This window comes from Lygodium microphyllum, chromosome 9 (genome assembly GCF_053477565.2).
Source record: "Lygodium microphyllum isolate KBCC chromosome 9, Lygodium_microphyllum_v1.1.10, whole genome shotgun sequence".
In the NCBI taxonomy this organism is placed as follows: domain Eukaryota; kingdom Viridiplantae; phylum Streptophyta; class Polypodiopsida; order Schizaeales; family Lygodiaceae; genus Lygodium; species Lygodium microphyllum.
This window is the reverse complement of record NC_141143.1, coordinates 74,144,648-74,166,060: the sequence shown is the minus strand read 5'-3', so window position 1 is coordinate 74,166,060 and position 21,413 is coordinate 74,144,648. Positions and strand designations below refer to the sequence as shown.

General features: G+C 41.6%; 1 protein-coding gene across 1 annotated transcript in view; it reads right to left on the bottom strand.

The window, feature by feature from the left end:
• Positions 1-883: 883 nt before the first annotated feature.
• LOC148031180 (uncharacterized) overlaps positions 884-21,413 on the bottom strand; it is a 63,608-nt gene continuing 43,078 nt past the window's right edge. Inside the window, exon 6 of the mRNA XM_087685548.1 lies at positions 884-1,134. Within this exon, the coding sequence (XP_087541674.1) occupies positions 884-1,134 (251 nt within the window). The remainder of the gene's footprint in view (positions 1,135-21,413) is intronic.

Below are 21,413 nucleotides of genomic sequence, written 5' to 3'. Positions count from 1 at the left end.
TGTGCTAACTTTGCTTGTGTCACTGTAAGAAAATATAAAGATTAGGAATCAATGTCAAAATTTTTTACCATTGCACAATTAGAGTAGGAGGTTTGAGCCATAAGTGAGTCCTAAGCAACGCGACTCTCCTACTACAGTAGAAATGAAAACATGTACATTATGTTCACATTCATTAACTCTTGGTTTCTTGAGTTCAATTGATCAATGAAAGTCAAGGAAGAGGGAGCTTGGAGAAAACATAGAATGTAGGATCATGATTAAGGCACAATAACTTGAAGAAGAACGCAATAAACATTAAAATGTGCATAATAGATATAGAGAAGATTGAGAAATCTTAAAATTCACATGTAGATCTGATTTATAGGGTAGTGAACATAAACTTACAATACACACACTATTTAATGTAATATAGAGAATAAATTACACAAATACCCTGAGAGTTAAAGAACTCTTGCATAGCAGAGACAATAGATTATCCCTCAAGGTCGAGACCTCTTATGATATTTCTTAATGGGAGTGCATCCTCAATAGCAACACGATAAATGAGGAGAAGATTATAGCAAGGTCCTCACCATTTGATAAGTTATTGCTAGTACAACATTTGAAAGAACAAGAAGAAGTTGCCGATGTTATAGGTGATGGGACCAACGGTGCACCAGCTCTTCACGAAGTAGATATTGGGCTTGTAATGGGTATTCCCGGCATGAAGGTAGCAAGATTGAGTGCAGATGTAATAATATTGGATGACAAATTCACAACTATAGTAAATGTTGCAAAATGGGGTCGCAAAGCTAATGTTAGTCGTGCTTTTTTGGAGAGACTAGTATTTTTGTGATGAGGAGGAGAAAAGCTAGGGATGATGGAAGAATAGAAAAGCCTTACGCTACTGTTGACAAGCAAGAAGACGGCATGGCAATGGTGAGGAAGAAGATGATGGTGATGATGGTGAGGAAGAAGACGACGCAGTTGCTGCTGGCTTGTTGTTTGGACCAATCGCCTCTTTATTGATATCTTCACGCAAAGCAGCAGACAAGAAGCTGCTCATGGTCTCTTTTTGCCCTCGGATGAAACCAAAATGATTCCATAGCTTGACCCCGTATTCTGTGCAGTCGCCCTCATTGCCATGATTGCCATCTTGCAGCCACCAAGTAGTGATCAACATGGGCTCTGAAGAAGGCTAAAGTAGTCACTCACTGTGGCTTCATACCGCTAATAATCATAATTGCCATGAACATGGAGCCGAAGCCTCATATCTTACAACTACTGAAATGCAGTCATAGTCTAGGGAAGATCTAGAAGTGCAAAAACAACGTGCTGATCATGGCAAGTGCTCCTGCAGACCAAAACCAACAACATTGTGTATAGCAGGACTACAATATCATAAAAAGCATAGATTGAAGGAGTGGGGAACGAAATCAAGTGCTGGTGCTGCAATATTTAAAGCTGATAATCATGTCTTCTATTCAAGGAGTAGCATCACTCATGAGGATATCCAAGGGTATCAGAGCAAGAGGCGAAGCATTTATTAAAGGAGGTGAAAGGAGTCAGCTAGAGCCTATACATGACCTTAGAATTGTACTCCATGACTACTCCAGTTCATTTGCAAGCTTGTCAACCTATGATGTTCTATAGTGAATTTTGATTGGAGTTGCAACGTGGGAGAGGGCTTACAGATCTCCAAGACCTTGAGGAATTGTTTAGTAGCTTGTACTTGTCTCCTAGGAACTAATCTTGATCTATCATCTTTGAACACCTCATTGTGTCAAGCCATAGAAGCAAAATCATTAAATTTCAATTGTAATCCCAATTTTGAACTCTTATGCTATGAGTGTTAACTCCAGTTTACCTTCTCTTGACCATGAGTCTTTTGCACATGTACCTTGACCATACCTTTAATCAATGAGCTTGCTTTCACATACGCCTTTGTTCTAGCTTTCTCTTTCTTGCTTGAGGTTAGTACTCTTCATATTCCATTGCTCCCATCTCCAATAGCATCCCTACAACGAGTAACTTTCACGAACTCCTGCGCATATTGTGTGCGACATCTGTTGGTGAACCCGACGTGAAAGCGTCGCTTATGTTCATTGAGATGGGAGACCCCCTTTGAATAATCGACCTTCATCATCGATTGTTTCTTCCTTGTCAACTAATGAGATGAAGACTTTGTTACAAACTCTTTCTTCAGCCATTATGATGCAAAATCAACAAATGCAATTATCTATGCAGCGGCAGTAGCATTTACATCATCAACAGCAATTGGATGAACAATGACTGTTGCATCAAGAATAGGAGCATACACTTGGTGTGACTAAGGTGATTGAGGTTGTGGTTAGTGAGTGAAAATTATTTGATGGCCATAATATTTCAGCCTACATTAAGGCCAGATATGTTTTTTTAGAGTTTGGACCAATTGGAGTAACTCTTTCGTATGGCTTTCCACGCCTGCTTTGTATGTTAGAGTGATATATTTTTTTGTACAGGACTCTAACTGTGATGCTTTTAAGAAAGCACTCAAAGGCGAATATTTTCTGGAGGATTATACTATTGCTACATGAAAGACATTCAGAGAGGGGATTTATCAGCCCAACAAAGGACTTATTGCCTCTGAATTATTGCCGGAGTTTGAAGAGCAATAAAACTAGTTGGATGCACTAGAGCAAAGAGCTCTGAACTCAAAGAAAGTGGAGTGATTCTTATAGGCCGCTGATCCTGCACTTCAGGATGAGTTGGGAGAGCTACTAGAGGACTGTACGTGCATCCTATGGGATTGAAGATGGATTGGCAAAACGGGATCTAGTCACCACCAGTGATGTCTTCTCCCACCACGACTTCTCCTACTTTGCATGTTGCACCCTGCACTACTTCTCCTATTTCTTAGCCTGTGTCTATGCCTATGCCTATTCCTCCTGCGGCTATCAGACCTACTACAAAACCAACTGTCGAAGATATGGTGGAGGATATATCAAAGAACTTAAAAGACCTACAAATCAAGATGACTAGAATGGAGCAACAACCGCTTAGTCTAGCTTTGATTTTCAGCCCCAACTTCTTCTACTCCTGCAAATTCTTCTAAGACTAATCGTGTCCGTCGTTTTGCATGTGGTGTAATAGTCCAGATCATGAGTGGAAGGATTGTCAAGATTTTAAAGAGGCGAGAAGACTGAAGTTGGTAGTCTGGAAAGACAAGATGATATGTTTTGGAGATACAGGGAGATACAGAGCAGCTGATCAAATCAAATTTTGGTAAGGGTGGTATGAAGAAATTATTAAACAAGTTTCTTTTGCACTCTTTTTATGTGATGTGAGAGGTGGTAAGAGAAGTTGCTGCCTATGGCCTTCAATTAGAGCAATTGCCAAAGGACAAATCTCCTTTATGGTCCTATGCATTGCATGTAGAGAAAAAGGGAAAAGCCTCAATATCCAAACATTTAGCCATAGGTGATAAGATCAGGAAAGGGACTAGATGGGATGATCAAGTTGATGTCTTTTCTATTTATGCCTATATGGAAAAATCTCAGGGATTCAAAGTGCTTGCTGAGGAGAAGTGAAAAAGAGATTATGATCAGCCCAAAGGTTCAAAGAGAGTTACTAGTAGGAGTGATCCAGTTTCTCAGCCTTCTTCTTCACGATATCGGGTAGGTTACTCATGAATATATGTGTGCATCACGTGGGTTCAAAATAAGATATATTTAAAATACCATTTTTATACATTTTTAACATATAGAAGGGTGTAATATAAGGGGATTATTAACAGATTGAATAGAAAAAGGTTACATTTTATTCAACAAAAATTCACAAATAAGGATATTTATAAATAGGCCTTGAACACACGTGATGTAGAGGATATGCATATAGTAACTTTCATGAGTTCACAACCAAATCAGAGTATGGCTAATGTTTAGAATTTGAAAGTACCAAAAGATTAGAAAGCCCCAAAGATAAAGGATCCGAAGCCAAAAAAGCAACCTAGATGCAAGCTGCTTTTCGGAAATTGAGATGACTCTACGGACTTGAAGAAGGTGCTTGAGGATCCGATTCTTAACTAGAAAATTGAATTTACTCTTGGAGAAGTCTTGGGAATCACCAAAATATAATTTCATGATGTTATCATCAACATCATCAAAAGAAAGAAACAAATTATTGAAGAGTCAACACAGGATATGATCCATCGAGAGGCTTTAGCAATGTTGTTGAGGCTATTATCTATGGCTTGTAGATTGAGGAGATTGGTTCTAATGAGTAGATTACTGAGTCTACAGATGGAGCTTTATGTATGTAGTCCAACAAGACTCTTCAGTCTTTTACTATAGCCCATACACTATGCGGAGAGTGATAACGTGCCTAGATTGGTGCCTCAACCATTTTTCTCGCAATCACTAGGCTCGTGCAACTACAAAGATGGCAGTCAAGCTTGGTGAGGAAACCCCTTTTGTAGCTCTTTTGGATCACAGCTCCAAGATTAATGTCATAGAGCATGGATTTTATGATACCGATTGATGTGGATCATGGTTGGTATATATGCATTTGGCCAACAACACTACAGGAGATTTGTATACTCCTTGTCTGAACTTGAAGATTTCTATTGGAGATGTAGATGAGACTTATCGTTTCTTCGTGCAAAACTCTTGTTCCTATCCTATTACTTTGGGATAGCCATTCATTACTGAGTCTCAAATGGAGACTAAGGTTTTGGACAATGGGTCTGCCTATGCGTGGATCCAAAGCAAGGATCCGGCAGTACATGCTTCTACTTTTGATCTAGAATTGGATAGAATGCATGGCCAAGTCCAAAGGCTAAAATATGGACACATGCTTTACATGTAGCTGAAAAGAGAAAGGTTACTGATAGTGAAATTGATGCCAGGAGGCATATTCCACGGTGGATTCCGTGAGGTTTTACGGTGGATTCCGTAAACTTAGATGACCGGGGCTCATACACAAAGAGGATTCTTTGTGCGAGAAGTTGATGGGGACGCCTATCCTTTTCGAGCGTTTCATTAATTTAGTGTGTACGTGGGTGATTCCATAGCGGGTGATTCCGCAAAATGCATATTAAATTAATAAACGTTTATGAGTTTAGAGTGCGCACTCGTAATAAATTAAGGTTAGGATTTATTTCTAACCAGTTGATTTATTTACACTACAAGATATAGACCTTATAGCGACGTTTAAAGCGACGAAAATACAAACAACAAAATTTGCCCCCGTCGTCGCAAAAAGCGTCGTTATTGACGACGCCATGGAATCGTCGCTATTTGCGTCGCTATATGCGTCGCTATATACGTCACAAATGCGACGCATATAGCGACGCAAATAGCGACGCATATAGCGACGGTTACAGAGAATTTGCGACGTTGATAGCGACGACAATAGCGACGCCTGCAGTAAATTTGCGACGCAAATAGCGACGGTAACAGAGGAAAAAAAAATTTTGTGGCAGGGCAGCTCACATATAGCACTGTGTGCTGTATGAGAGCCATACAAAATAGTTTCTGCACTGCTGCATACAAAGCGTTTGCAAACAAAAAGAATCTATACTGAAATCATAAAACTGATAGATGAAATAAATACATGATATCGCATAAAATGCGATTGGTACAATCATAAAACAATATCACTAATACATAGAAAATGTCTACATAAATCGGGCGACTAAAAACTAAAGGTATGTGAGCGCTAAGGATCCGAGGGCGAGCTACAAATCGTCGTCCCCCGAAAGCTCGTCCCTCTGCAAAGGAGCATCAAACGGATTCTGCAGAAAAAGAAACAACATATCAATCCACCATACAATAATGCATTCAAATATCTCATGGTAACTACGGACATGAAAGATGAGAGACTTACTGGGCCGCCGCGTCTGTACAATCGGTCGATCAATGATCTGAGACCGTGCCTCTCTGCATATTGAGTCTCAAGGCCTTGCGGATCACGATTTGTAATGGAGTGCTGCAAAGAAAACAAAATGCTAACTGTTAGAAATATGATTGTCAGTACAAATAATATCTCAAAAAAACAAATAAGCAAAACAAAAGAGAAACTTACAAAGTCCTCCAAATATGTCCTGTGGCCGCCACTCCCAAGATGATGTACCGATCCGGCCTCGATTCGTGCCCTCGCCGCCTCCCGCTGCTGACTCCAACGTCCTGGCGAATTTGTAGCCTCCTCCCTCAGTCGGCGCCAGTCCTCTGCATCTAACCACTCGGGCTTTGGAGCCCCACTCTTGATTGCCTTGCGTGCGTCGGATCGTCTATGTGACATGTATGCACGCATGCAATCCATCATCCAGCCCGTAGAGAATCTATCCACTGCGGCTGGCACCGGGAACTCCTCATGCAAGGATGCTACTATGTACTCCTTGCTCCCCTCCGGTATGTTCCTCCAATGATCCAGGACGTTGTGCCGAAAAACTTGTTGGCACAACTCCCTCATGCGAGCTATCACCCTCCTCCCCTCATCATTCATGATGATAGCTCCTGACCTGCCATCCACTAGGTATCCATAATCCCTAGGAGTGTGCCTCGTATGGGCCCTCTCCCATCTCCGTCCACGCTCCTGGGCATATCCAGGAGACCCCTGAACATCCGGTGTACCGACGGGGGTACCCTCTCCCGGAGTGCCACTGAAAGGGGTGCCACCAGAGGGGGTGCCACCAAAAGGAGTGCCACCAGAGGGGGTGCCACCAAAAGGAGTGCCACCAAAAGGCGTGACATCTGCCAACGGCTGCGCAAAAGCCGGAGTAACTGGAGTGGACGTCCCCACAGGTGTGACAAATCCTGGAGGTGACCGAGCTCTAGCTGAACGACGAGACGGAGACACCGCGTCCGTGTCTCCACAGCAGCACCCCCCTGATCCTCCTGCAGTCGCAGTCCCTCCCTCTGGCCCAAGTCGCGAGCGTCGAGATCGTCTGCTCGAAGCTGAAGCATCTGATCGCACTGAAGCTGATCTAGCAGAGCGCCCTGACGAAGAACGAGACAGCTCCTGATCTGCTATCTCTCTGAATCTCGCGAGCTGATCTGGAGACATACGTGCCATCATCTCCTGAAACTCCTCATCGCTCATCCCTCGACTCATCCTGAAAATAAAGATACCTGCAGAGATAAAAAATAATGTTAGAATAATCAATTGAAACTATACAAAGCGCATTAATATAAATCATTTTTGAAAAATCCATCTTAAAATGCATATCTTATCTACCTTTATGGAAGATCTAAACAACGAATTGAGTAATACAATTCTCCAAGAATGAAGTATTCTATGGTCCCATGTTAATCTCCTGACATAACTCTGCATACACTGGAAGGTCGATAGACATGTCACCACAAAAGAACGAGTCTGCCTCGTTCTCAAAAAATTCTACGACTTCTGTATTTCCATCATTGTTAGCCGATGCGGGCTCCAAGCTTGCGGTGGCCTCCACCCCTTGTAATTTCGATCCCTCTATTTGCATATATTCTTCATCTATGCCTGGAACATCGCTTTGATCGTATACTCTCGCACCTCTAGGAGTTGAAGGTATAACATACCACCATCGAGGTTGTCGGGGATTTGGATAGAAGATTACCTGTTCACAAACACTTACAAACCGTCTTCAAACCATTGTGACATAAAGCATGTCGTATTACAATTAGCAAGCAAATGACTAGAAGATTACCTGTTCACAATGTGCCGGCAACACAAAGGTGTCGCGCAAATCCATCCATTTTTTTTCGGAATCTATTTCGAGAAATCCAGATGGACCTCGTCGAACCGTTGCGCCAGCTCCTCCAAGTACCACTTTGAACCACTGCACATCGAATATTATCATGGAGAAGCTACGGTAATCCACCGTAATAATACTTTGCAAATTCCCAAAATACTCCATCTCATCCACAACCGTGTTCGGATCCGTTGCTCGTCGCCGGCTCTCTTGCTCAAACCTTGCCATGACACCACAGTCCATTGTGGAGCGCATTTTGTCAATACGCTCCACCCGAAAATGCCGTCCGCGCGACCACGCTGCACTATATATTTTGTACTGCACATTGAAACACTCAAATTAGATGTAGCAAACAAATTCAGATACGACACATTCTAAACCCCTCATTACCTTTGGACTACATCCCCTCGAGAACTCCCACTCCTCCATTGAGACCTCTGCCCCTTCGCTGGATGCTGCGATCAAGGCTCCATGCAACCATCATGTTGACATAAACCGCGGCATCTCCTCCATGCCTTCGGGATATCGAATCGGTCGGTGACGCGTACTGCGTCGGAATTCAGCTCGCGCTTCCTCTCGATCTTGCCTTGCAATCTGGTACTTGGCGAGCCACGTCTCTATGGAGGCATGGTGCAACATACAAAAGCGATTCACTTTCTCTTCCATTGAGGCATCCATTCTTTTTTCTACCCCATTTCCAACCACCACATCTCCAGTCAGCCTGTCATCGTCCTTGAGCATCCATAGCATTTCATTGTCTGGTTCCACCGTTGGTAGCCATTGTGAGATATGCACTAATGCCTCTGACACCAACCAACCCTCCGCCATGCTACCTTCCGGACGAGCTCGTTGTCGCACAAAGCCTTTCAGGGTTTTCATGAAGCGCTCCAGGAAGAACATCCATCGCGTATGGACAGGTCCGGCAATCTCCACTTCGTCCACAAGATGCACAAGAAGGTGAACTTGTATCGTGAGCATGCTAGTGGGCAGGTATTTCTCAAAGAGACAGACCGTCTCAACTGCTCCCCGCCTTGCGGATTCAATAGAGGACGTCTTAATCTCTTTCTGTGAGATCCATTGCACCAAAGTCGACAGCTTGTAAATGGCCCCGCGAATTTCTGGAGTTAGGCATCCCACGATTGCGATCGGTAGGACAAACTGCCACAAATGAGAAAGCATTAAGAATAATGGTCACTTTTCAAATTTCAAAATGTCCACGCTAATTAAAATCCATTCTGTTCACAAACCTGACATATCTTATGCCAATCATGGGATTTTAGCCCAGACATTTGGTCATCTTTAGAAAATGCGGACCTGAGAGAACGCATCATACCCGTCGGAGTGCGGATAGACTTGATTACTTGCTTCACAATGCGCTCTTCTTTGGTAGACAAAACCCAGGGAGCACGAGGAAGCTGCACTCCCCCTTCAGCACTCGACTGCGGCCAAAGCGCCTCCATCTTACCTACCTCCTTTAAATCCATTCGTGACCCTATAGTGTCTCTCTTTCCTGTGATGTGGTCCCATAGCAAGCTGCCCACATTTTTGAAAATATGCATGGGATCCAACAAGTGGTTGACCTGTAAGTGGGTCCAATATGGCAACTCGTAGAAAACTGAGAACCGTCGCATTCCATTTGGATGTGATTCCGGGTTTACCATTTTCAGCTCGTACCAGCTTGCAGCGTTCATACGTGCTGGAGGTCGTCCAAGAAAACCTTCCCTGAGTTCATGATCCTCCGGCAAGAAAGTGGCGTGTCCTTGATATACCATCTTCTTCATGGTTCGTGACCTTCGGGAGTCTAACTGTGGCCCACACAATGGACACGCATGATAACCTGAGGTAACGAGACCTGCAAGGCGATCCACGACCTAGTGAATACTTGATTGAATGAAATAAAATATAGATATTACCGGCGTGAACAAAGGTCTGCTCACCTGAGCACTCTCCCAATCCCGGAAAGTCATGCATCGTCCACATGAGAATGGCTCGAATGTTGGCTGACCGCCGACCATCGCGCCTGCTCATATCTTGCACCGTGACCCCCTCCTCCCACAAAATCTTAAGCTCATCGACTAATGGACGAAGATACACGTCCATATTTTTTACTTTGTAGCGGCCTGGGACGAGCAAGCTAAGGATGAGATGTCCTTTCTTCGTAGAAAGCCATGGAGGAATGTTGTAGTTGACAAGCACTATAGGCCACACACTGTAAGAAGTCGAGCGCAGACCGAATGGGTTCACACCATCCATGGCGAGACCGAGCCGAAGATTCCTTGGCTCTCGCGCAAAGCCTGGGAAGGTAGAGTCAATGTGGCTCCATGCGCGCGAATCTGCTGATATTCGTTGCACTCCATCCGTAGACCTATTCTGCACATGCCACGTTGTCAAGCTTGCCATGGCAGACGTGCGAAACATGTGGTTTATGCGGGGGATGAGCGGAAAGTGTCTGAGGACTTTTTGAGGGATGGTCTGCCCTTGCAAGTCCTGTCGATACCTGTGAGCACCACACTTTGGACATGTCTCCATAGTCTCGTATTCATCTCGAAACAATATGCAGTCGTTGATACATGCATGGATGTTATTGTAGTCCATGCCAAGCTTCCGTAAAACATGTCGTGCATCATCACGAGACTCAGGCATGGTGTTTGCAGGTGGCAATATATGATATTTCAATAACCTGAAAACATCATAAAACACCTTGAAAAATCCATCCATATTTACAATAATACTGTTTTTAAAAAAAACGATGAAGTCTGTATGCAAGGTACCTGAATAACTCAGTCACACTCGTATCGCTCCAACCGTATTTCGCTTGCACACTTAAGAGTGCAAGCAATGTCTTCAACCGAGATACTCGGCACCCATCATATAATGGTATGGATGCTTCCTCTCTAAGCGGGTCAGATGTCTCAACATCCATGGGAATCAATGCATCGATCATTGCCTCCATCTCAGGCTCCAAGATTGTAGGCAAGTCGGGAAGGTTGTCTGTCTCCTCTGGCATTGACGATATAGATGGGCCTTGCGAGTGGTCTATTGGCTCCTGCCATCCATCCATCTCACGTCCACGAACTCTTCTAATTGGCCGCAAAGGGTGCACTCCCCCTTGGGTCGAGACATCACCCCCCTGGACACAAAATTTGCCAACAAGACCCAATCTTATTGTGTATGGTTTTCAATTAGCTTGAGAGTACAATGCATGAAAAATGCTAACTTGAAAATACCGTTTGCTGAAAATCTGCAATCGCCTGATCAATAATCTCAGGTTGAAACTCGCCAAATCGTCGTACGTGTTCTATAGACAATCGGCGTTTTCGTCTAATTGCCAACTTGCATTGAGAGCAAGAACATGGGACACGCTGATTAAGATACGACTCGCGGTCTTGAACAATAGGACCTTCTTCGTTTGCCATCTTATCTACATTACAGCAAACGAGGCTTAAATGGATAGCTTTTTGGAGTTGTACGTCAACTTGCAAGTTGACCATAAACCTTGCATTGTATATAGTAGTCGAGAGATTTTCCGATGTTATATCTCGGCCTTGTATCATGCTCAACGATTTGTTTGTCCCGGTAGATAATTTTTTGTTATATCTCGGCTTTGAGTATAAGTAATCCATTTTAAAATTAATGTGCGCCATCTATGAAATTTTACAACTATAGTAATAAAATTTATTTCAATCAATTCTACTCATAGTCATAAGACCTGAGAGAAATTATCCTATACTCAATTTAAGGGATCTCCACTTCTATAACAATAATTTTGGGTTAATTTTGATGAAGTACGTGGCCGTATGCAAAGCACATTGCATACCATTATCGATACGTATATTATCTTAAATTTCATTCCCTTCCCTCTCCCTCTCCCTCTCCCTCTCTTTCTCTCACCCTCTCCCTCACCCTCTCGTTCTCTTTCTCTCCCTCTCTCATTTCCTCCCTCCTCCTCCCTCTCCCTCTCCCTCCCTCTTTTTCCCTCTTTCTCCCTCTCCCTCTCCCTCGCTCCCTCGCTCCCTCTCCCTCCCCCTCCCTCTTTCTCTCCCTCTCTCATTTCCTTCCCCTCCCCCTCCCTCTCCCTCTCCCTCTCCCTCTCTTTTTCTCCCTCTCCCTCTCTATCTCTCTTTCTCTCTCATTTCCTAAACAAGCAAAAAATAAAGTGATTTAAACATCCTCCAAGCAAAAGGGAGAGGGAGAGATACAATGCACTCTCCCTCTCTTTCTCTTTCTATCCCTCTCTCATTTCCTTCCCCTTCCTATCCCTCTCACTCTCTTTCTCTCTCATTTCCTCTCCTAAACAAGCAAAAAATAAAGTGATTCAAACATTAAACAAGCAAAAGGGAGAGGGAGGGAGAGAGAGAATGCACTCTCCCTCCTTCTCCCTCTCTTTTTCTTTCTCTCCCTCTCCTATTTCCTCCCCCTCCCTCTCCCTCTCCCTCTATTTCTCTTTCTCTTTCTTTCCCTTTCACTCTCCCTCTCCCTCTCTTTCTCTCTTACTCTCTCGTTTCCTCTCCTAAACAAGCAAAGAAGAAAGTAATTTAAACATTAAACAAGCAAAAGGGAGAGAGAGAGAGAGAGAATGCACTCTCACTCTCTTTCTCTTTCTCTCCCTCTCTTTCTCTCCCTCTCTCTCCCTCTCCCTCTCCTTCTCTTTCTTTTCCTCTCCTAAATAAACAAAAGAGAACGATTTAAACCTTCAACAAGTAAAAGAAAGAGAGAGGGAGACTCACCAATGAGATATGGCGAGCGTGGGCGGCTTCTCTTTGCAACGAGGGCTCCTCCTCTCCTTCGCGAACAACGACGGTGGCAGTGGCGGTGGCGGCGGCGGCGGTAACAAGTCTCTTCCTCCTCTTCTTTCACAAAGCCTTGGCTCTCTCCCTCGCTCTCGCTCTCAAAAGGCGAAGAAAACAAAATGAAAACGGCGCTCTGGTTTCGGCCGCGCTTTTTTTCCCTGCGGCGTCGCTATATGCGTCGCTATATGCGTCGCTATTTGCGACGCAAATAGCGACGCATATAGCGACGCAAATAGCGACGCCAATAGCGACGCCGATAAACGCCGTCGCTAATCGGCGTCGCTATTGCCCCAGTCCCTTGTAGTGTTATGTAGCTGAAGACTGCTAGGTATTCACTTTTGTCGGTTTAATTGTATTATTTTACTAACGATTGTGAATGCTTCAGTTGATGTGTAGAGATAGCAGCAGTGGTGGAGGAAAGCATTGGAGTCTAGCGAGTATTCAACCTTTGGATTATATTTTGATAGGCGCCACACCTATATTTTGTTATGTCTATCGAGACATCAATTATTGATTATTATTTTGTATGTGCCTATGCGCACGGATATGTTATTTCCATTTTGGACATTGAGATTGGGCGTGCCAGACTCTATGGGCACCGTCCATTAGCTTTATTTCCTATTTTTGTAGAAAGCAAACTCAAAAGCTAAAAGCTTGTCATATTTTTGTAAATTGGGCTATTATTGAGCATGAAGATGGAAATATACATAAAATACATGCTTTGTGAAGCGCTCACACAAGGCATGGGGGGAGATTGAACCCAATTGGTCTCTTGCCTCTTGTCGTTCATGCTTTTACATTGTTTTTTATGCAAAAAGGTAGAGTTCATTGTTCTTGGGGACCTTCCGGGATTCACTACGTGAGCATACTGCGACCGATCTGCGCACCAGTGGTATCAGAGCGGAGCTGAGATCAAGAGCTTCCAATCGCTACTAATCTCGGGCGAAGGCGGAGCTCCAGGAACGATCGGGCTCTACAGTCAATCTCATCGCGAACCGTCGATACAGGCAGACTTCTGGCGATCAAGAACCCCTGTTTCTACTGTCAGATCGCGAAGGACCAGGCTGTGCAGGCGGAGGACCACGCATCCATCTCCTTCATCAAGTCGTGGATATACAGTAAGAAGTTCATATCTAATTGCTTCAAAAAGCTTAGTCTTCAAGCTTAAAGGCTTAAGGAATTGAAGAAGTCTCACAAAACTTGTCAACGAGGTATCTGAGTATGTCCGAGAAATCCGCGACGGCATGAAACGGCTGCCCACGTCCTCATATCCTGCGCCGTTTTTCCTTAATTACCTCCCCCTTCCATAGCTTAAGCTATTAAGCTTAAATCCTTAAGCTTCGTCAAGTTGTACAAGACACACAAGTCGACAAACTTCAGGTCCTGCACCTCCGAGGTCAAGTTCTGTAAGTCAAGTGGAATCAAGTCCTGCAAGTTCCTCAAGTCGGCCTAAGTTTTGCAAGTCTGTAACTCTGCAAGTCGGCTAAGTCTGCAACTCTGCAAATCAGACTAGTCAACTGGAGTCAGAACTGACTAGTGCTTAAAACTCCTAGAAGGCTTGTTCCTATGCAAAAACTCTAAACTGGAAAGTTGTTCGTGGCAAGGTGTTCTACCTATCTACAGGTCCGCTGAAGTATTTTCAGCAAACGAAGACGGAAATATCGCAGATTTTCTGAAAATTGAGAAAGAAATACCCAAAAATACATAGCCTTGTAACCCCGAATTTGAGCTACGCTCATCCCGCTAACCTGATTTTGAGTGAGAAAGATTTATTGAGTTTTACAGGATGACGACCCCACATATGGATGATCCTATGGCTGAAGACGACTTACCTGAGCCTACCATGGAACAAAAGCTGGATCTAATCATGCTACAATTGGAAGAAGAGCGAAGGGCTAGGCAAGCATTGCGAGCGCAATTGAGAAAACTACGAAGAGCGTCCACCGATAAAGAAGAACCTCAAGCTGAAGATTTGATTCGACGTACCATCGACACCACTCTTGAAGCACAAACCATTCGCAAGGAATCCAAGATAAGTAAACGAAGTTTCAAATTTCGCACTTTCAATGGCATACGAGAAGGAAAGACTGTTTTATCATTCATTAGCCAGTTTGATGACTATTTCCATGAGGAAACTTATCCAGAAAAAGATAAAATCAAGTGTGTTACTAATCATCTGATAGACAGAGCATCACTATGGTGGACTGTAGTACGCAAGAGCATAGAATGTCCTACTACTTGGGAAGATTTCAAGAAGAAGTTCATGCAAAATTTCCTTCCACCGCAATTTCATGAGAAGGCTATCAAGCAATGGGATTTACTTCAACAACGGGATCGTGAGTCTATTCCACAGTATACAGAGCGTTTTTGGAATGCACTCCTACAGCTACGCATGCTTGAAGACGTACCAGAGACGACACATAAGCGGAAGTACATGTCTGGACTTCTTGGACATTACTACGCTGAAGTGAACATGTTCAAGCCTGCTACCCTTGAAGACGCCATCTCACTAGCTCACGACACTGAAGATAAGTTACGCGGAAGAGACAGACGACCACAGCAATTCCAAGCCAATGGTAATTATGGATCTAAACAATTCAATTCCAATTTTAGAAGGTTTAATCCAGGTCGTTTCTCATCACCATCTTTCCGCAAGAATTGGCCTAAACCACCTGCATTACCCTCCAATGTCAATCCAAATTCTAAGCCTATTCCACAAGCAAATCCAAATGTACCCAAACTTCCAGCCATTGCAAATAATGTAACCAAAGCCAAGCCAATAGTATGCTATAAGTGTCACCAACCTGGGCATCTCGCAGCAAATTGTCATTCAAAGAAGCCACCAGCACATATCAACTATCTTGGAGCCATGGACGAAGACGAGCATGAGGATATGCCAGATTTCACTGAAGATGAGGATGATCCTACTACTACTTCCGACACTTTACCAGGTATGCCTACTCCACATTCATTGTTGACTATGAAATGTATGGTGCATGCAAAGGAAAGAACTATCTTGCATGATGACGGTAGTACTCATGACTTTATTTCAGCAAAATTGGTAAAGGAATTGAAATTACATATAGTACCTACGCATTATAGCATAAAAGCTGCATTTTTAGGCACTAGGTATAATGGCACACAAGAAGTACAAGATTTAGAGATTCAAATTGGTTCATATATTGAAAGAATAAATTTCTTAGTTGTCCCATTACAGTCAAGCGACATTATTTTAGGAATGCCTTGGAGACACCAACATAATCCAAATATAGATTATTCCACGCACACAATGAATATTAATTTTCAAGGAAAATCTATTATATTATATGGTATGCATGTATCTAATATTTTTCCACTACTTTCGCATACTCAAGCAAAACGTGCATTACGCAAGAGTACTAAATCATATCTCATTTGGGTGAATGAATTGCAAGCAAAGGAAAATCATATGCACCCTAGGCATAAGGAATTTCTTGCATATTTTAAGGACTGTTTTGCAGAAGACCTACCACCAGGTTTACCACCTTCACGTCCAGAAGACCATAAGATTGATTTAATTCCTGGCACACAACCACCTTGCAAAGCACCATATAGGCACAATCAGATAGAGCAAAAAGAAATCCAGAGTCAAGTTGAAGAATTACTAAATAGAGGCTTAATTCGACCTAGCAATTCTCCATTTGGTGCACCTGTACTCTTAGTCAAGAAAAAGAATAATACTTATCGTATGTGTATTGACTACCGAGCATTAAATAAGATCACTGTAAAGAATAGGTATCCTATATCTAGAGTTGATGACCTTATGGACAAACTGCAAGGATCTTCTATATTTAGTAAAATTGACCTTAAGTCTGGATATCATCAGGTGAGGCTAGATAGATCCGACATATTTAAGACTGCATTCAGAACACAGTTTGGCCATTACGAATTCTTAGTCATGCCATTCGGATTAACTAATGCACCTGCTACTTTCAGTAGAATGATGAACCGTATCTTTTTGAAATATCAATATTGTGTGATTGTTTTCTTTGATGATATTTTGGTGTTTAGTCAAAGTGAAAAAGAGCATTATGAGCATTTATCATTAGTTTTTCAATTACTCAAAGAAAATCAATTGTTTGCAAATCCTGAAAAGAGTGAATTCTTTAAGACAGAAATTGAGTATTTGGGTCATATTGTATCAAAAGAAGGAATTAAAGTTGATCCTAAGAAAATTGATGCAATATTGCATTGGCATGTTCCCAAAAACGTGCATGAATTAAGCTCATTTCTTGGTCTTGCTAGTTTCTATAGGAAGTTTGTACGTAATTTTTCATTACTTGCTTTACCATTAACCAAACTTCTTAAGAAAGGAATTGTTTATCAATGGACTGAAACTCAACAGAAATCCTTTGACTTACTGAAACGTGCATTAACTAATGCCCCTGTTCTACAATTGCCTGACTTTAATAGACCATTCTTTCTAGTTGTGACCGATGCTAGCGGATCAGGAATAGTAGCCGTATTAATGCAAGACAATCATCCAATAGCATATTCTAGTTCTAAGCTGAAACCCTCTGAGCTCAAATATTCCACTTATGACAAAGAACTATTAGCAGTTGTACAAGCATTAAAACAGTGGAAACACTATTTAATGGGTTCAGAATTCATGATAAAGACCGACCAGCAAAGCATTAGACATCTACTTAGCCAACCCCAAATTTCTGACCCTCATATCAAATGGGCTTCCTTCATTCAAAGTTTTCATCCTATCATTCAATACCAACCTGAAAAAGAAAATGTAGTTGCTGATGCATTGAGTAGAAGATCTGCAATTCATAATATTTCTATCATATCTTTTGATTCTTTGATTGCTATGAAAGATAAATATCACCAGGATATTACTTTTTATTCTGATTGACAAAAATTAGTTCAAAATAATTTCATTCCTGTTGATTCATTGTCATATAATGATGGATTTATGTTTTTTGAAAAGAGACTGTGTGTTACTATTCCATTCCGATCTTTTGTTTTGAATGAAATTCATTGTCCCCCATATCAAGGTCATAGAGGTATCATATCTACATTACGCATGTTAACTGAAGATTTTTATTGGCCGCATATGGATGCAAATGTATCTAATTTCGTTTCTGAATGTTTGATTTGTCAAAGAATAAAGAGACATCATGGTAAACAGTATGGATTACTAATGCCTTTGTCTATTCCATCTAAACCTTGGGAACATATTTCTATGGATTTCATTACTGGTTTACCAAATACTAAATCTAACCATGACATGATTTGGACAATTGTAGATAGATTTAGTAAGCAAGCATATTTCATTCCATGTAAGAAAACTTTAACAGCATCACAAGCAGCACAGTTATTTTTTAAAACTGTTTTTACTAACCATGGATTGCCAAAAGTGATTATTTCAGATCGTGATTCTAGATTTTGTAATAATTTTTGGATTACACTGTTTGCAAATCTAGGCACAAAGATTGATTTCTCATCTGCATTTCATCCAGAAACAAATGGACAAACAGAAGCCACAAATAGCACCATTCTAGATCTTTTATGTACATATACTATCTCTAAACCTCAGACATGGGACACTCATTTGCATTTATTACAGTTTGCATACAACAATACACCGCACACATCTACAAAGAAAGCACCTTTTGAAGTCATTTATGGATATAGATTATCTACACCTGTTGCATCTTTGTCTAATAGAATTCAGAGTGCTGATGATATTGCTACTATGCATAATAGTATTTTTGATGAGGTTAAGGATATGATTGCTAAAGCCCAACAATCATATACCAAACAAGCTAACAAGAAAAGACAAGCCATGAATTTCAAAGTTGATGATTATGTTTGGCTTAGAATAGAAAAGCGTAGACTGCAAAGTGTAGATAGACATCCAGTTGTCAAATTAGCTCCTCGATTTTATGGACCATTTAGAATCATTCATAAGATTAATGATAATGCATTCAAGTTAGAATTGCCATCTCATTGGAAAATTCATAATACATTTCATATTAGTTTATTGAGACCATTTAGAGGCCAATTACCTATCCACCCTGTTTATGAAAACCCACCTTTATTAGAGGAAGAGACTGAAATACTTGAACCAGAAACCATCATAGACACTGACTACATAACCACTAGAACTGGCCGAAGGTATTCTAGATATCTAGTAAAATTTAAGAACCATCCTGTAGAGGAAGCACAATGGATGCACGCTAGAGACTTAAATGCTTTCCCCACTCTGTTAGTTCCACATTGAGCTAATAGCAATTGAGGTCAATTGCTATCCCACCCCGGGGGTATGATGCCAGGAGGCATATTCCACGGTGGATTCCGTGAGGTTTTACGGTGGATTCCGTAAACTTAGATGACCGGGGCTCATACACAAAGAGGATTCTTTGTGCGAGAAGTTGATGGGGACGCCTGTCCTTTTCGGGCGTTTCATTAATTTAGTGTGTACGTGGGTGATTCCATAGCGGGTGATTCCGCAAAATGCATATTAAATTAATAAACGTTTATGAGTTTAGAGTGCGCACTCGTAATAAATTAAGGTTAGGATTTATTTCTAACCAGTTGATTTATTTATGTAGCTGAAGACTGCTAGGTATTCACTTTTGTCGGTTTAATTATATTATTTTACTAACGATTGTGAATGCTTCAGTTGATGTGTAGAGATAGCAGCAGTGGCGGAGGAAAGCATTGGAGTCTAGCGAGTATTCAACCTTTGGATTATATTTTGATAGGCGCCACGCCTATATTTTGTTATGTCTATCGAGACATCGATTATTGATTATTATTTTGTATGTGTCTATACGCACGGATATGTTATTTCTATTTTGGACATTGAGATTGGGCGTGCCAAACTCTATGGGCACCGTCCATTAGCTTTATTTCCTATTTTTGTAGAAAGCAAACTCAAAAGCTAAAAGCTTGTCATATTTTTGTAAATTGGGCTATTATTGAGCATGAAGATGGAAATATACATAAAATACATGCTTTGTGAAGCGCTCACACAAGGCATGGGGGGAGATTGAACCCAATTGGTCTCTTGCCTCTTGTCGTTCATGCTTTTACATTGTTTTTTGTGCAAAAAGGTAGAGTTCATTGTTCTTGGGGACCTTCCGGGATTCACTACGTGAGCATACTGCGACCGATCTGCGTAGAGTTCATTGTTCTTGGGGACCTTCCGGGATTCACTACGTGAGCATACTGCGACCGATCTGCGCACCAAACATGTCTCATGTAGGGCAAGACATTCATGACATAACTGGTTGGGAATCAGTGGTAGATGCATATTCAGTGTATGCATATTTAGCAAAGGTACAAAATAGAGATGTACTTGTGAAAGAGAAATGAAAGAGAGATTAAGATAATGTAGGGACATCTAAAAAAGTGACAAGAAGAAGTATGGATCAGTCGAAAGCCACAAATCAGCCACCTCCCGAGCATGTTATGAAAGAGGTTAGTCATCAGGAGCAAAAACATGATAGCAAACAAGAGGGCAAAAAGAAGGGCAAGAAGCTAGGATATAGGTTGCAATCTGACGTTGAAACAGACACAGATCTGAAGAAGATGCTTGAAGAATGGATCTTAAACAGTCGGGTGGAATTCACCTTGGGAGAAGTGCTTGGCATCGCCAAGGGAGAATTGCATGATGACATCATTAACATAATTAAGAGGAAGTATCAGTTTCTTGGTGATACCACTAGTGCATTGCTGCAATTTGAAGAGGAAATTGGTTTGTTGGATATTCGGGCTGAATATGAGCATGAAGTAAGTACTGGATTATCTATGCAGGATGCTACTAATCAATGGGACAACATGTGGAAAAGAGAATAAAGTGGCTAAAAATACATTGTTTTATAGCAATATGCATGGTGGAGTAAGGCAGATGCAACAATATGGGGAAGAGACTCTAGGATTTATTCCTCAAATTCACTACACAAGAAATCATTGGGCTAGGGCTACCACTAAAAAACGATAGTGAAAATAGGAGAATGTGAAACTCCTTGTCTTGATTTACTTGACCATGGGTCTGAGATAAATGTCATTGAGTGTGGATTGTATAAAAATGGTGCATGGCCTATAGACATTGATCATGGTTGGTGTATGAGGGCTGCAAATAATTCTTCGGGAGAGCTCTATGCTACATGTCCTAATGTAAAAGTGACAATTGGTGATGTACAAGAAGAGCAACACTTCTTTGTACAAGATAATTCCTCATATGCAATGATTTTGGGATAGCCCTATATTATAGGAGTGCATATGGAAACAAAGGTGCTTGATGATGGTTCTGCTTATGCAAGAGTCAGAAGCAAGGATGGGAGGAAAGTAGTCCAATTTCTTACTGTTTGTGTTAATCATCCTAGAAATTGTGATATGCTTCAAGAGTCTCCTTTGGCTTCAAATGCAAGGGAATTCAAAGACCTAGATTTTAATTAAGCACTGCTGTAATGTAGGGCTACAATAGTGTTGTTCAGAGGATATACTCGCCTCTTGATGGAATAAAGCATGTATTTACTATTGATTGTTCTCAGTTTATAGCAAAATAACTCATGTTGGTTTAAGACTATGGAAGCTATATGCAAGGCTGAACGCATATCTATGAAACGGGCTACTAAGGAATTGAAAGCATTAGAACTATTAGCTGAAAATGAAGGCATTTCAGACATCTTTTATGGGCTAAATATTAATGACACTATGGCTGAAATTTTAGCAATTATACAAGTAAAAAATGAAACTGAAAATAGAGTGTTGTCAATATGTTCTTTGGACATGTATGATGTTATAGCATTGTTTGCTCAGTAGGAAGGATTACAATGGGCTGAAGCACTTGTAGACACAAAGTATAAGATAGTTGACAAAAAGATGAAACCAATTGCTTTGCCACTTCCACCAGAAAGTGAGGTTTTGTA